The sequence below is a fragment of the Mandrillus leucophaeus genome, unplaced genomic scaffold (assembly GCF_000951045.1).
Source record: "Mandrillus leucophaeus isolate KB7577 unplaced genomic scaffold, Mleu.le_1.0 Scaffold264, whole genome shotgun sequence".
In the NCBI taxonomy this organism is placed as follows: Eukaryota; Metazoa; Chordata; class Mammalia; order Primates; family Cercopithecidae; genus Mandrillus; species Mandrillus leucophaeus.
Window position 1 is genome coordinate 1,109,561 of NW_012102743.1, and position 16,908 is coordinate 1,126,468.

General features: G+C 40.5%; 1 protein-coding gene across 5 annotated transcripts in view; it reads right to left on the reverse strand.

Annotated features, from left to right (window-relative positions):
- LTBP1 (latent transforming growth factor beta binding protein 1) overlaps window positions 1-16,908 on the reverse strand; it is a 398,449-nt gene that overhangs the window by 54,017 nt on the left and 327,524 nt on the right. For 2 of the 5 annotated variants that reach the window (XM_011984233.1, XM_011984231.1), the window contains exons 21-23: window positions 11,127-11,252; window positions 6,234-6,377; window positions 1,050-1,055 (exon numbers count right to left, since the gene is read on the reverse strand). In XM_011984233.1, coding sequence (XP_011839623.1) covers window positions 1,050-1,055; window positions 6,234-6,377; window positions 11,127-11,252 — 276 coding nt within the window. The remainder of the gene's footprint in view (window positions 1-1,049; window positions 1,056-6,233; window positions 6,378-11,126; window positions 11,253-16,908) is intronic. The other 3 variants (XM_011984234.1, XM_011984232.1, XM_011984230.1) reach the window with 2 other exon arrangements.

Below are 16,908 nucleotides of genomic sequence, written 5' to 3' on the forward strand. Positions count from 1 at the left end.
AAAACCTGTAGTGTACCTTCTAGGAAGGGAACAGGGATCCTGTTTGAGTTCAATTGTCAGAACTACCAAGATGAGTTGTACTCTGTGTTCTTTGACAGTGGGGAGACGTTCCTTTTTTCTTTCAATTTAACCTCTTCCAATTTAACTCAAGCAATCTGAAGCAGCACTTCTTACACGGAAGTGTGAATAGACATTTCCTTACTTAAGTGTGCCCCTATTAAATCTTTGAAAAAATGAAAAATTATTTTTACTCTGTAGAAGTAGCTAGGAATGGGAGGGATGGGTTATGAAAGGGACATGTGCTTCTAATGTGGAGAGGCAATTTATTCAACAGTTACTGAGTGTCTACTATCCATCAGGCACTGTGCTAAGCAGTGAGCTGTTTTGCAGTGGATACAGAGAGAATAAGATGCAGAGACTGTTAGTCACAAAAACAAGGCACGTGGAGAGCAGAGAGGCAGAATCCTGTAATTCCATCTTGGGGATTTGGGGAATGTATGATAACTTGGTGAGAGTCGAGCAGACTTTTAAAAAGGCTTGAGAGATATTTCAGGAAAGGCTAATGAGAAGACAGGCAAAGTGGCTCATGCCTGTAATCCCAGCACTTTGGAAGGACAAGGCAGGCAGATCACTTGAGGTCAGGAGTTCAAGACCAGGCTGGTCAACATGGCAAAACACTGTCTCTACTAAAAATACAAAAATTAGGTGGGCATGGTGGCACAGGCCCATAATCCTTGCTACTAGGGAGGTGGAGGCACAAGAATCACTTGAACTCAGAAGGTGGAGGTTGTGGTGAGCCAAGATCATGCCACTGCACTCCAGCCTGGGCAATGGAGCGAGAGCAAAGTCATCATCTTGGGAAAGCATAATTATTCGGGGTAACCATGAGCAAGGCATGGGCTTGGATGTAGGTATGGGGAGTGTAGGAGAGAAAGCTAAACAAGCAGGTTACATTATAGAGGATAAAGGGTATTGCTGCCCTGGCTAATGCATTTGGACTTCATGCTATAAAGCAGTGGCAAGCAGTTGAAAGACTGAACGATTTAAACCCAGATCTGTGTTTTGAAAACATTAACTCTGGCAGCAGTGTGGAGCAGGAATTGATGAGAGAGGCAGGGAGAGAAGGCAGGAGGCTACTGCAATGATCCAGGTAAGTGATGTTGAAAGACTGACCCAGGGAAGCAGCATCCAGAGCAGGGAGAGATCTGAAGAACACCCTGAAGGTAGAACTGGCAGGATGTTATGATAGACTGCTTGGATGACGAATGGGGAGACAAAAAATGTATGACTTCAGAATTTCTAGTATTGATGTCTGGCAATTAATAAATAGACACGGCTGGGCGCGGTGGCTCATGCCTGTTATCCCAGCACTTTGGGAGGCTGAGGCGGGTGGATCACAAGGTCAGGAGTTCGCGACCAGCCTGACCAACATGGTGAAATCTTGTCTCTACTAAAAATACAAAAATTAGCCGGGTGTGGTGGTATGCACCTATAATCCCAGCTACTCAGGAGGCTGAGGCAGGAGAATCCCTTGAACCCAGGAGGCGGAGGTTGCAGTGAGCCAGGATCGCGCCACTGCACTCCAGCCTGGGCGACAGAGCAAGACTCCATCTCAAAAAAAGAAATAAATAAATAAATAAACAGACAGAAGCAGAGGAAATGGTGATTAATTTAGGTTTGAATAACTGTCAGCCAGAGAAGCTTACAAGACACCCTGGAAGACAAAGTCCAATAGGCAGCTGGAAATAGGAGCATGACACTCAGAACACAGGTGGAGGCAGAAGATATTTACTTAGCAGGCAACATCATATAAGTAATGGTTGACTCCAAAGCAGATAAAATATCCCAGGAGAAAAACATAAATAAGAAGAGAGCTAAGCATGCAACCGCCTGGGATGTTATTATTTAAGGAATGGGCAGGAGAAGAGGAACCTGAGAATGGAAAGGACTAGTCCAAGAGGCAGGAGAATGCAGGGAACCATAATGTCATGAAATCAATCACAGGGCAAAGATGGGGGAAAAGATGAAAAACCAGTGTCAAATGTTTCAGAAGATGACTCTGGGATGAGACTAAAGAGTTTAGTATATAGAAGCTCACTGACGGCTCACTTAGATGAAAAGTCAGAGGGCCTAATTTCAGTGCACTGAAGGTCAAATGGAAGATGGTTCTGTTGAGGCAGGGGAATATGGATGTCCTTTCAGAGTCCAGGGGTCAAGATGGTGACAGATATCAGATGGTGATACTGCAGGGGACTTTCTTTTTGATTTATTTTTGTATTTGCCAATTTTCTATGATTAATGTGTATTATCTTAATAATGAAAAACAAAATGAAAAAAGCCAATTTTGAGAAGAATTTGATGTCTTGGTGTCCTCAGCCCTAAAAGTAGAAATGGTGAAGTGGGAAGATCCCTGAGTTGGGTTCCTGAACCAATTCTGCCATTCATGAGCTATATAACCTTAAGAATACATTTAAGATGTTTCTCTGGGCCTCAGTGTCTTTACCTATAAATAAAAAAAATTGAGCTGGAAAATCACTAAGGTGGTTTCTAAATGCAGAAGTCTAGGATATAGTTCATGATGTGGGAATAAGATCTCAAATGTATTAGCGAAAACTGATATTTAAAGAAACCCTATGATAAACTGTTGAGTAAAGTGAAGAATTACTTTATAATACAACTAATCACCCCAACCTATATGCTTTATACTTTCTGATTGTGTTTGCTTTTCTTAAAGTGAAGAATACCTGTATGGATTATAATATGTACTTTTTTCATTGTGCTCTTTTCATTATACCTTCTGTTTTAAAAATAAGATTCCGTTCCTACCACAGAACTTCCTCTGTACACCAATCAAGGAAGAGAACAGCATTTTGTGGGTAAGGTCTGAAGGCTGCAGTTGCCAAGATTAAATATTTACTGCTTCCCTTAGAGTGCCCAAAGACATAAAGTTTTTATTGAGCAATTATCACAGGCACTAAGGAAATAATAGCATCAGACTATATTTTATATCCATACCTCCTTAAATGTGATGAGTGGTCTGGTATGGACATTTTTTTAGTTACTTCTTTTTCAGATGCTTTTAGGCAATGCACAGCAATGTAAATTAGTGGCCAAAGTCCCAGGCAGTAAAAAACATTAAGGCAGACCTAAAAAATACATATGTGGGAAGCAAGAAAGTTTAGAAATAAAAACCCTAGGGCATGAGCGTTCCAAAGCACCTTAAAGGTTCATCTGGGACAATACCCTGCTGGAAGTGGGTGCTCTTCTGCCAGTGGGTATCCCACCTGTTCTTGGATGCCTCTGCGGGAAGCACTCCAGTATTTTGTGAGGCTGCTTTTTGCTGACTAGCTCTTGTTAGTTATTGGAAAGCTCTTCCGGCTACTGACCTGAAATCTGCTTTCCTAACATCCTACGCCATAGCCCTAGTGCTGTCTTCGGTATGATACCACATCAGATTATCATGCTACTGCTCATTGTTGGAATATAGATTGTCCTGGGGGAGTTTTACAGCTGAATAAAAATGTGATAGCCAATGCTGGAAATCTACCTTCCCCTTCCTAAGCACTTTTCAGGAAGGATGAGATCTCAGCTTCAGTATATTTTATATATAATGAAATTAATTTGAATTCTAGTCTAAAAACTTTTATTTATATTTGGCCTAAAATGTTTTTTTCTATGGAATAGTAGATTCTTTTACTGTACAGGGTACAAACTCTCTTAACTGGACAACATTTAACCAACTTGCTGTGTTAACTGATGTTTTCTTGCCCTCTGTAAAATACCACTGCTGATGCTCACGGAAGGGAGAATGCTCAGAGCTGGACGGCTATTCTTGCAGAGGTACACACACTTCTGCTCCTATAGGCTGCGCAGTATGCAAACCAAGACTCACCTAGGTATATACTCAAACATTCTGTGTCAGTGTATTGATTATTGTACTTACATAATTTAATTAAACATTACATCAACCAGTACAATATATGAATGTGACTAGAAGAGCTGTTTCTAGGGCAAGTTAAAGCTTTAGAAAGATTCGATAAAGTTGATTTAGTAAAAGAAATGCTATCAAATTAGGTGTGGACAAGACAAGTGTAAAAAATTGAGAAAAACTGTAAAAATCTAGAGGGATTTTACGTTCGTTTGCTTTGGAAAAGGCTTTAGATTCTCCATTCTACAAAGAAAGTGTAAGTAACACATAACAGATGGGGTTTATGCGGGATAGCCACACAAACTCCACAAATGAACCTCTACACAGAAAAAGACCATAGCCTTTCTCTTCAAAGATTGGTGCATGAATGTACTTTTTTTTTTTTTTTTTTTTTCTTTTGAGACAGTCTGGCTCTGTCGCTCAGGCTGGAGTGCAGTGGTGTGATCTCAACTCACTGCAACCTCGCCTCACGTGTTCAAGCGATTCCCGTGCCTCTGCCTTACTGATTACAAGCATATGCCACCACGCCGGGCTAATTTTTGTATTTTTAGTAGAGATAGGGTTTCACCTTGTTGGCCAGGCTGGTTTAGAACTCCTGGCCTCAAGTGATCTGCCTGCCTCGGCCTCCCAAAGTGCTGGGATTACAGGCGTGAGCCACCGCACCGGGCCAAATGTACTTATATCCTTTGAGTTAAAAATTAAACTTAGAAGATGTTACCTTTTTATGATTTCCAGTTTTTAATCACCTTTTTCAAATAATTGATCAATTATTGGCTCTGATGAAATCAGACAGAAGGCTTCTGCTGAAGTTTATGGCTAAACTCAGTCTCTCAGGATACTGCTAGAAATTTTTTTTAAATGAAGACTGTCATAAGACAGTCTTAAGACTCCATACAATCAAAGTTCACCAACAACTATACAAATTGAGGCATGATAAAAGTAAAAGCTGCCAGGAGCTATACAAATGAATAAGCTCAACTAGTTACTGGTTGGGATCCAACAATTATCTCTTTATCTTCCTCTACAGAGTGTAATCGTTGGAATATCCTGCATTTTTTCACTTAACATTGTATCACATACGTTTATCTTTATCATGACCATCTAAACATCACCTAGGCCATTTAATGGCTATATATTATGATATATGAATTAACTCATTCAAAATAACACTATAGGTGAGGGGCTACCCTATGGAACCAAGCAAAAATAAGAAAAAGACAGTTACTTAACCAATTCTGTTAGTGGTCAACCAGATTTTTCTGTTTTTTGATTTGTTTTTTGCTATTGTAGATCCAATTAAAATGAAAAGCCTCTTCTTTATGGAATATGTATTGTTGTGGTGGTTACTAGAATGAAGAGAAATCCTGTCACCAGTAATCACTTATCTCTTCTCTTTCACAAAGTTTTTGAATTACAGTCTGTTCATTTAATTCTGTACCCTTCACCTTTCTATATTTAATAACAGGAAATATGTGTGGGTGAAAATATTTTTATATTTCATTTCCTATTACTTGCAAAGACAGCTATTTTACACAGAACAAGTGTACCCTCCAGAGGAGTAGTGAAAGCTATTATTGAAGCATGGATAACACTGATTGAGAAAGAAAAAAAATGGCCTATGTTTCATTTTACTTGGCTCTCAAAGGACCATTTGGGCCTTTGCTTTCCCTAAAATACAACCAAGCTATAGCTACATGGCACAAACTAAAAGGGTGATTGGGAAGTTGATTAATTTATCTGGAAAACAGTCCAACTCTCTATTTCAGTTTGCACGGTGACGACACAGCCTAAATCAAATTTTAAGTGAACGCAAACATAGCCACTCTCTAGGCCAAATTCTGGAAAAACACCTTAAGAATTCCAAGTGGAAGTCTTTGTAGATCCTAAGAGGCCTATATGTTGCTTTTAATTTAGAGAAGTGTCAAGACACATTTCTCTAAGGGCCAAGAACGTATGGAGGATTATGCAACTTAATGAGATGGTGCCATATTAAATCCTGAGCTGATAGCTCTTTAAGTTTTAAGCAATTCCCAGCAAATGTCCTCATCATTTTGGATCCTTTACCTTACTGGAGGCATCTCTGCTTTGGATAGAACATTAGAGGCCATCTAGCCCAAAGAGTCATCACCCACATCTTAATTCCACTGACAAGGCAGGCACAGAAGAACATGGAAGCTTCCAGAGACAGCACTGTGTCAGGACATCTGGCTAATTATCTCACTCCCAGCATTTATCCCAAAGCTGTGTGGGTGCAGGTCTTTGAGAGAAGCCTGCCATTCCCTTGCACAGTGTCACTGGGACTTACCTGTGGAGGTCCGGGAGCGGCACTGCCCGGTCATGGGGCTGTACTCTTGATTTTCATCAGCACACACGCACAGGAAGGACCCTTCCACGTTTTCACAGAAGGCTTCACCACACACCCCACTGAGCAGTTCACATTCATTCACATCTGGAAAAGGGAGCACAGGCCAAGTGAGATGTGTGCCTCATTCAGGACAGCTCTCTATTTTACCAGCTGTGCCAGGGCTAATAGTGTCTTGCTGAAAAGCAGGCAATCCCCAGAGAGCAGTCAAACCCCTTCTGCTCTTTCAGGGAAGGGGCTCTTTAAGGTAGAGCTGTCAGATTTGGTCTGGACGAAAGGACTATGAAAATTCAAGACAATTCTCAATTTAGTTTTTTTGTTTTGTTTTGTTTTTTGTTTTTTTGAGATGGAGGCTTGCTCTGTCGCTCAGGCTGTAGTGCAGTGGAACGATCTCGGCTCACTACAAGCTGCGCCTCCTGGGTTCACGCCATTCTCCTGCCTCAGCCTCTCGAGTAGCTGGGACTACAGGCGCCCGCCACCACAGCCAGCTAATTTATTTTGTATTTTAAGTAGAGACGGGGTTTCACCGTGTTAGCCAGGATGATCTCGATCTCCTAACCTCGTGATCCACTCGCCTTGGCCTCCAAAAGTGCTGGGGTTACAGGAGTCAGCCACTGTGCCTGGCCAATTCCCAATTTAGTTTTAAAGGACACCCTGGAATTGTACTGCAAACCTAGTATGTGCCCACTGACCATCTAGTTTTATCATTCCTGACTTTTCAACATAATGAAGTCTTAAATGACCCAACACTCTACTCCCAGTTTTTTTTTTTTTTTTTTTTTTTTGAGATGGAGTCTCATTCTGTCACCCAGGCTGGAGTGCAGTGGCCCGATCTTGGCTCACTTGCAACCTCTGTCTCCTGGGTTCAAGTGATTCTTCTGCCTCAGCCTCCTGAGTAGCTGGGATTATAGGCATGAACCACCATGCCCAGCTAATTTTTGTATTTTTAGTAGAGACAGGATGTCACTGTGTTGGCCAGGATGATCATTAACTCCCGACTTCAAGTGATCCGCCTGCCTCAGCCTCCCAAAGGAGGCTGGGATTACAGGTGTGAACCACTATGCCTGGCCTACTCTCAGTTCTTAATTCAAGCAAAGTTAGAATCACTGATACTTCAGTAACCACAGAATTAAGTTCATTTAAAAAGCTTTAAAAAATACTTAAATATCTGAAAATACAGGTGTTTCTCTGGCAGCCAAAACATCCGTAATTATCAATAGAATTCAGATTACATATTCCTTTGAGAAATGAAGGAGAGATCCCTATAGATACTCATCAGGCTACATTAATCATTCATGTGAAACAAATTGGTCCAATAACTAATCACTGATCTCATGATGCCTTTTCAAATTCTGTTGCTGTCTCACTGTGTAATTTCTATTTTGCTAAATGTTTTTCTTCTGTACTTAAATATACATAATTAAAATACAGTCAAGGAATCTCAGTGACAAGTACACTTTATTCAACATTTTGCAAGTACACAGCCCTAAAGAAAGGCTAATTTTATGTTTGATCTTGTCCAGTAGTGCTTTTTATCCTCTTTCCTCCTACAACATTTTATTTATGAGTATCCAGTTCAGCAAAGCACCTGAATTAAAGTCTGAAATGCTCACATGTCTCATGCATTAAACATGTACAAACAATAGCTTTCATGAGCATACTTTGAGATGGTTTATACAAAGTTAAAAATCTGAGCAATTATCTAAATAATTCCAGAAAAAAAAAATCATCCTTTCACCTGGTATACCCAGTTAATTGGACAAAAAGCTTATATATCTTGACTTATTTGGATAATTACTTCAGTTTTCCATTTCATTTGTATATAAAGAGATATAAATCCAATGAACTGGTTTCACTTGTGAAAAATACCATAACATAAAGTAAAGCAGAGTTGAAATATTTAATCAACCTAGACAGTCATATTGAGACCAGAAAAACTTAAGAAATTGCCAGTTCACATTTATCAATTTTAGGTAAATGTTCAGTGGAACTTTGTACTTTCCAACATGTATTATTGATGTGGCTAATAAACTCTATCTCATCAGACTGCAGTAATTCAATCAAGAAATATTTCCTAGCTTACTTCTGTGGGGCAGGCCTGTACGGCCTGTATGTGAGGAAGCAATGATGAGCCAGCAGTCCCAACTCCTGCCTTCACGGAGCTTATAGTTGAGTTAGGGAAATTAACAAATAATTGTACACGCTTCAGTGAGTGTGAGGAGTGAAAAGTTCAGACTCAGTGAAAGCATGGAACAGCAGACCTTAAATCCAGGGGTGGGTTAGAGAAATGATACTGGAGCAAATAGCTGAAGGATGAGTAGGTGATAATGGGGGAGGTGCTGACTCATCCCTGTAGCTCTACAGAACACACAGGGTAAAGTGCATATCATAGGTGCTCAGTAAATATTTTTGAAAGAATAAATACAAATACAAATAAAATGACATTTGTTGAGTTCACCAAAATGATAACAAATATTCCTTCTCTAAGGGTGGTGTTTCGTGTGCCAAGCTGAAATGTCAGCATGGGTTTAGTGTGCTCATCCAGCTGGTTAGAAATGAACATTAAGCAGCCGGGCGTGGTGGCTCACACCTGTAATCCCAGCACTTTGGGAGCCTGAGATGGGTGGATCACGAGGTCAGGAGATCAAGACCATCCTGGATAACATGGTGAAACCCTGTCTGTACTAAAAATACAAAAAATTAGCTGGGCGTGGTGGTGGGTGCCTGTAGTCCCAGTTGTTCAGGAGGCTGAGGCAGGAGAATGGTGTGAACCCGGGAGGCGGAGCTTGCAGTGAGCCAAGATTGCACCACTGCACCCCAGCCTGGGTGACAGAGCAAGACTCTGTCTCAAGGAAAAAAAAAAAAAAAAGAAAAAAAGAAGAAATGAACATTAAGCAAGGGCTCTGGAGCTATGTGGACTCGAGACAGCCAACATGGTTTCCAGATATGGTTCAACATCTGATATTTAAACAGTTGGCTGTTAAACAAAATTTACTGAGCACCTACAATAAGCCAAGCATCGTGCCCTGCCCAGGGAGAAGCGAGAAAGTTTTCAATCATATAGAGGTTATAGCCTTGCAGAAGGGGGCTGCAGGTGGTGTACCCATTATTAAATTATTCCCCCAAAGGTTATAAGTGCTATAATAGAATTTGCTGAAGGTGCTCTGGAAGCAGAGGTCACAGCTCAGCTTGACAGCGAGGGATGGGGCAGGTATGGTGTCCGGAAGCTGACACTGAACCTCAGTCTTCCAGAATGAGTGAGAAAAATCCAGGGCTCAGGGAAGGAGAGGTCAGGAGGATATTCCCAGCAGAAGGAGTGAACGACAGTCAAATAATTGCACAGTGACATGGGCAACCACAACCAATCTGACGTTGCTGGAACCAACAGGTGAAGAAGGAAGTAGTGAAGCTACGATGAAAAGTAGGGGCCACATCACAAGACCCATCTGGTGAAAATACTATGCAAATGTCAAACAACTATATTTTGGTGGAAAGGTGGCTAAAGCAGGAGTTTGAACTAAGATTAGGATAGTCTTAGCTGTATTATTAAATAACTATGTCTTGTTGTGAATAATTCTTGAATAATTATCTATGTTTTTGACTAGCTACTGCTTATGCATGAAACCATAGATTTGTACATAATTTTTGGTTGGGAATTAACTGAATTTCATAATTCCACAAAAGCAGTTATTATTCAAGTGACATTATCATTAAACCTTGAAAATTTTATTTTCCAAGTTTAATATGGATGGCAAATGAATTAAATGTTTTAATTGCAAATTTTCAAACCAAATAGGTATTGACTCCTCAAGTTCCATCTGCCATGTAGTGAACATGGCTATTTTTCTCTAAGAATAAAGAAAAAGAAAAGTCTTGCTATCTATAAAGTCTCGAATTTGATAACTTTTCTTCTCCTTCCCATTTAATTGCTCTAATTGCAAATATGTTTCATAATGAGTTTGACGTGAAGAAATCACATCTTGTCAGACAATGAATACAAATTATTTTCTGTGTGAGCATTTGCTGGACCATATTCCAGGACATCTGATGATATTCAAGATTCCTTCCAGCCCTGTCAATCCCGGAACAGACTGAGGAAATACAGTTGCACAATTCAAAGCATCCTTTTACAGGTATCATTCCTGGACACTGAAGCTCCTGGCAATACTTTGCCTTAAATGCACTAAGGGGGTGCATTTAAAAGACAGACAATCTATAATCTATACCACACACCAGACTCTACTTCCTGTGCCGAAGGGAGTCTAGAGTTCTGCATACTCAGTTAAGAGTTTAAACAGATGTTCTTGTTAAAATTCATTTAAATGTAAAGTCATACTTTTATATTTCTTACTGTCCCTAACAATTTCAGAAGCCATAGGATTTTTTTTTTTTTTGAGACAGGGTCTTGCTCTGTTGCCCAAGCTGGTGTGCAGTGGCAAGATCAGGCTTACTGCAGCCTCAAACTCCTGGGCACATGAGATCCTCCCACCTCAGCCTCCCAAGTAGTTGGGACTACAGGCATCCACCATCAAGCTTGGCTAATGTTTTTGAAATTTTTATTCGTAGAGAAAAGATCTCACCATGTTACCCAGGCTGGTCTCAAACTCCTGGCCTCAAGCAATTCTCCAACCTTGGCCTCCCAAGTGCTGGGGTTACAAGTGTGAGCCATGCACCCAGCCAACATAGGATATTTTTGCACACCCTCAAATTGTATGACAAAATCAAATTGTGATAAAGCTCTACCCAAATTACCTGCTTAAAAGCTCCTGTAGTTCACTGTGATTTCTTTTCCCTAGGGACATGTGAAACACGTTGGGAAAAAATCTAAAAACTCACCCACACACCCTTGCCCATCCTGTGGGGCTTGAAAGCCCTGATAACAGAGGCAGCGGAAGGAGCCAGCTGTATTGTCACAAAACCCGTGACTGTCACAAACAGTGTTGTTTACACATTCATCAATATCTGCAAAAAAGACATGGAACATCAGACACAAAACAAACACAGGCTGACAAACACCAGATATTAATGGATAAACAGAGGCACTCAACACATCCTGATTAGTGTGTGATGATGAGATGAACATGTTTACACAGAAAACAGCTTTTAAAACATTTTACATATAAATAAAATGTTTTGATGAAAATGATTTAACAGTCAAAATATTGGTTTCTATGAAAAAAACATTTACTACTTTTCCTTAGGAAATGTTTTTAGACTGAAATGACTGCTGCAAGTGCCAAGCCCAGTATTACCTAAATGTTTTCAACTCTTGATTGCCAAGGAGCCTTAGATTCCTACAGAGAAAATATGTGAAAATATTGTCACTTGTTTGAGTTGCAGTAAATGCTAATAGTATTTGCATCTGATAGTTACAGGTGGAAATGAGCAATGTTTTACTTAACCTTGTGGGTAACATTGATCCAGACTACACAACATCCTCAGGAAGTCAGGAAGAGTCTGATGAAGTCAGCAGGGTAGTCAGTCAGTCCCAGTGCCATAAGAAAACATTTTATGCCACCAATTTACAACCACTCAAGGTCCTAACCCTGCAGGCTGCTCCAGCTGATTGGCTGACTCGCCAATTCATTTTGTTCTCCACAAACCTGATGAGAGTGACCTTGTTGCCTTTTCTTCTCATTAATAAAAATGTTCTTATAAAAGTGATGCCTCAATTGTAAAGTTACAACAGACTTTTAGATAGAATTCTTCTTTATCCTTACAGTTACTAATTTCCTTCTCCCTTCTTTCCTTCCTGTTCTCCTTGGGCACTGCCACATCTCACACCACCCATTGCCTGGTACTCTGCTCTCTCTGCCCCGGACTTAACAGTCATGCCACATGCAAGTTTTTGGAGAAACAATTAAGAAAATGTTAATGACAGCATCGAAATATATGTGAAGAAGATTGCACTTTTATATTCAAATAATGAAATCAGATAACAAATGTTAAAGAAAATGACAAGTCCAAGTTCACTTGACAGAGTTTAGTTTGGGGATAGTATTAATAAAATTGGACATTTTCTTATTTATTTATTTATTTTTTTGAGACAGAGTCTCACTCTGTCGCGCAGGCTAGAGTGCAGTGTTGCAATCTCGGCTCACCGCAAGCTCCACTTCCCCTGGGTTCAGGTCATTCTCCTGCCTCAGCCTCCTGAGTAGCTGGGACTACAGGCGCTAACCACCACGCCTGGCTCATTTTTTGTATTTTTAGTGGAGACGGGGTTTCACCATGTTAGCCAGGATGGTCTTGATCTCCTGACCTCGTGATCTGCCTGCCTTGGCCTCCCAAAGTGCTGGGATTACAGGTGTGAGCCACCGCGCCCGGCCACATTTTCTCTTTTAAACTTTATTTTCCCAACTCAAAACAAACAAAAAACGTAAGTCCCTTCTCATTTCTGGGCGGGGCTCCTTCTCCCACCCAGACCGGTCTCTGCCTCACAGTCCCACCTGCTCATCCTTCTCCGACATCTCCAGTTATTCCTCCCCTGGATCCCACCCTCACTGCCTTCAAAAATGTCACAATTGCTTGAAAATCGCTTTCACCTGATCATATCATCGCCCATTGTGCTTTTCTTCTCCTTGGGCATTGCCACATCTCACACCACCCATCGCCTGGTACTCTGTTCTCTCTGCCCCTGGGCTTAACAGTCATGCCAAAATGTAAGTTTTTGGAGAAACAATTAAGAAAATGTAATGACAGCATCCAAATATATGTGGAGAAGATTGTACTTCTATGTCCAAATAATGAAAGCAGGTAACAAATGCTAAAGAAAATGACAAGTTCAATTTCACTTGACAGAATTTAGTTTGGGGGGAATTAAACTTTTTGTATCACTGAAAAATATCTCAAAGGATTGTCTATACTCATTGTCTTTATTTCCTATTACAGTCTATCTGTAAATGGAAATAATAGTATCAATATGAATAATATTAATAATATTGGTAAGTTTCTACAATTACTGGGAACATTAAACAAAATAACACATACAAAGGGCTTTGAAGACTGCCTGGCATGTAACGTAGGGAGGCATTCAACACAGTACACGTCAACTTTATTATTATTATTACTACTACTGTTCTTCTTTCTCCTCCCCCTCCTCTTCCTCAATGGCCTACAATCTTACTTCCTAACTCTTTATCCCACTGAGACTCCTATGAGAAAAAGCACCAATGACCAGCTCATCATTAAATCTCACGATCATCTTCTGGTCAGTCACCCCAGACCTCCAAGTCAGGGTGAATGCCCACTCCTTGAACACTCTCCTCCCACGTTCAGTGACAGAATGTTCTTCTTGTTCTACCTTGAGCTTGTCCTTGTCCTCTGGCAGCCTGAAGGTGGGTGTCTGCCAAGGCTCTGGCCCTCCCTGAAATCTGCTATGTGCTTGGCACTCCCCTCCTTCACCCTTCCCACACTCTCCCAGTTTCAATGACCATGCTCTTTGGGATAAATCCTCCATCCTCCTCTCCATCCAAGATTCTTCTCTGGAGCACATTTCTTTCTTTTTTTTTTTGAGACGGAGTCTCGCTCTGTCGCCCAGGCTGGAGTGCAGTGGCACGATCTTGGCTCACTGCAAACTCCACCTATCAGGGTCACACCATTCTCCTGCCTCAGCCTCGCAAGCAGCTGGGACTACAGGTGCTCGCCATCACGCCTGGCTAATTTTTTTGTATTTTTAGTAGAAATGGGGTGCAAGCACATTTCTTAATCATTTCCATTGGATCTTCTGCCATGAACTTAAACTTATCAAGCCTAGCTGTATTCACTGTCTTCCTACTAAACTCCATTTCCTGACTTTGGTGACTTGAATTGAAAAATCAGTGAAGCCTGGTGCGGTGGTTCACGCCTGTAATCCCAGCACTTTGGGAGGCCAAGGTGGGCGGATCACCTGAGGTCAGGAGCTCAAGACCAGCATGAACAACTTGGAGAAACCCCGTATCTACTAAAAATATAAAATAGCAGGGCATGGTGGCAGTGGCACATGACTGTAAACCCAGCTACTTGGGAGGCTGAGACAGGAGAATTGCTTGAACCTGGGAGGCAGAGGTTGCAGTGAGCCAAGATCATGCCACTGCACTCTAGACTGGGCCACAAGAGCGAAACTCGGTCTCAAAAAAAAAAAAAAAAGACAAATCAATGAAATTATTTCCAATCTAAAAAATGAATCTCCGTTACAACACTAAACACAAAAAAGACACTCAATAAATCTGTTCTGATTGATTTTCAATGTCAGCATGAGGCTGAGATCACAATTTATTTGCTGATCACAACTGTGAGGAGGAACTGCATCAGGTCACCAAATCATTTAACACAGGCCACTGATAATTGTAGACTTTCTGAGATAGGCATACGTCAAAGAGATTATTTATATTATTCATTGAACCACAGGATTTAAGGGCTGGAAAGAAACTCGGAAATGCTAAAATTACCACTTACATACTGATGATTTCCCAGTCTCTCTCATAAATTTACCTCTGTCCTTTAGAACCACTTATCTAATACCTATTGGATATATTCATAACAAATGAATTCATTATCACTCCCCTCCTCATCTCAACTCCATTTCTCCTATTTCCTTCATCAGCAAACCCAATCTGTCACCTAAGCCAGAACTCTTCATATCACCCTTGGCTTTCTCCTATTCTCTGTCCTTCCCTGTCATGCCGTCTTTACTACCATTCCTGATACTCACACTCTTGGCGGGTCATCTCCCCATCTCCAGTCTTGCCTCCCTCTCTCTATCCATCCTCCACCTAAGACTGCCAATGTGCTCTCTGCAAAATGCAAACTCACCAGTACCATTCCCTTCCTCAGAGTGTTCAGAATCTCTTCTTGGCTAAAGGGTAACCATACTTCTTAGCAGGGCATGGACCACCCTTCCTCATCTGCCTCCTGCCTGTATGTCTGGCCACAGTTTCCAGACAATCTCGTTCCCAATTTGCACTCTGGCTCAATTAGCATACTAGAAGTCTCTGAAAGCCTCTAATTTTAATTAGTAACTTCATTAGTGAGCTGTTTCCCTTAATAGGTGAGTATGTTTTCCTCAGAAAAAGGAAGAAGGAAGTCAACAAAATAAGAGAAGGAAATGTTAAGAAACGAAGACGAAGAAGCACTTCCTAAAAATGCAAAACCAAAAACTGAAGAATATATCTGAAAAATATATTTTAATTTTTTAAATAAATTTGATTTTTCATGGACTTGGTGATACTCCTTCTGTCTCTGGAATCTCCATGCCACCCCTTTCTCCTGGACTTACTCAGAAATGCCTTTTGGCCTTTCAGGAGTCAGCCCAAGGGACACCTCCTCTGCAGCACCTTCTTTAACTACTCCACGAGCAGATCTCAGGGCCTCTCCTCTCTGCTCCCACAGCATTCTGTGCCACTGCTGTGCTTATCGAGGGCTATTTCTCAGGGTGGGGAACCTTTAACTTGACCTCACCAGCAACTTACTTCCCTACTAAAACGAGTGGAAGGATAGCAAAGGAGGAGAAAGAGAAGGTATGTATCAGAAACCTGGTGGCTTTTCAGTCCAGATTCTTGAAGGAAAATGTCTTGCTTTCCTTTTTGTTAATTCTATGCAATTATAGCAGATGATGATTTCTTGTTACCATGCACAGGAACCAAATAATTGACCTGAAGGTGAACAAGCCCCAAGTCGGTTATGAATTACTGGGCGTCTTGCAGTCTCAGACTTACTGTAACAGTGATTAACCGAGAAAGTTTAGATGAGCAATATTTTGGATTTGAATGAATAGGAAAAAATAACGTGGAATTCCTGCTGGAAACTAGCTCTTCAGCAACTAATATTTTATAAAAATGATATAATGTAACTCTCAGCAGTTTCATGTTTTCAACAATGAGGTGAGGTAATAGCTTAATAAGAGGACAACATTTGTTTCACTTTAATGACCGCTACAAGAAAAAACATTATTTCATTCGAATTTTCTTTGATGATGTGAGCTCTCTGAGATATTTTTCCATTGTTAGTCCTGTATATACATACCATGAAAAGAACTGCTACAATTAAGAGTAATTCTAGAGAAATAAAGCTAAATGTTAAGAAAATTCATTACATTAGAGTAGAAGTCCCAGCAAGACTAAATGAACAAGTGAAAGCCATCCTTTTTTGCTAAAGTTGAATTTGGAAGATGAAACTATATTTTGAATCATCCAAATACTATATGTTTTCACTTAATGAAGGGTGATTCTGTTAAAACTACTGAAGCAATTTTGCTTAGGTATCTGTAAGGGCCATGCATGGTATCATCGGTAATACTATCCAACAGGTTAGTGATTACAGGCGTGATTTGTCTAGTGATCAACTGTCAATTGTCAATCCAGAAAAATCAGGTGTGGTATTACAAAAATTGCTGAATCATCATGCTGATTCATTTGCTATTTATACTTTACTGAAGAAGGTAAATATAAATATTGATATTTGAATGGAAATAAAGTCAAGAAAGAATTACACACACCAAGGAGAATCGATCCCTGATGTGAATTTCCCAATAAAAAATTACACAAACATCAGAAAGAAAAATAGAACATAGTTCTGGGTGACGAGAACTACCAGCGGCTCGTTTAAAAAGTAGCAATGTTGTCAATGACTAACAGACCCACAC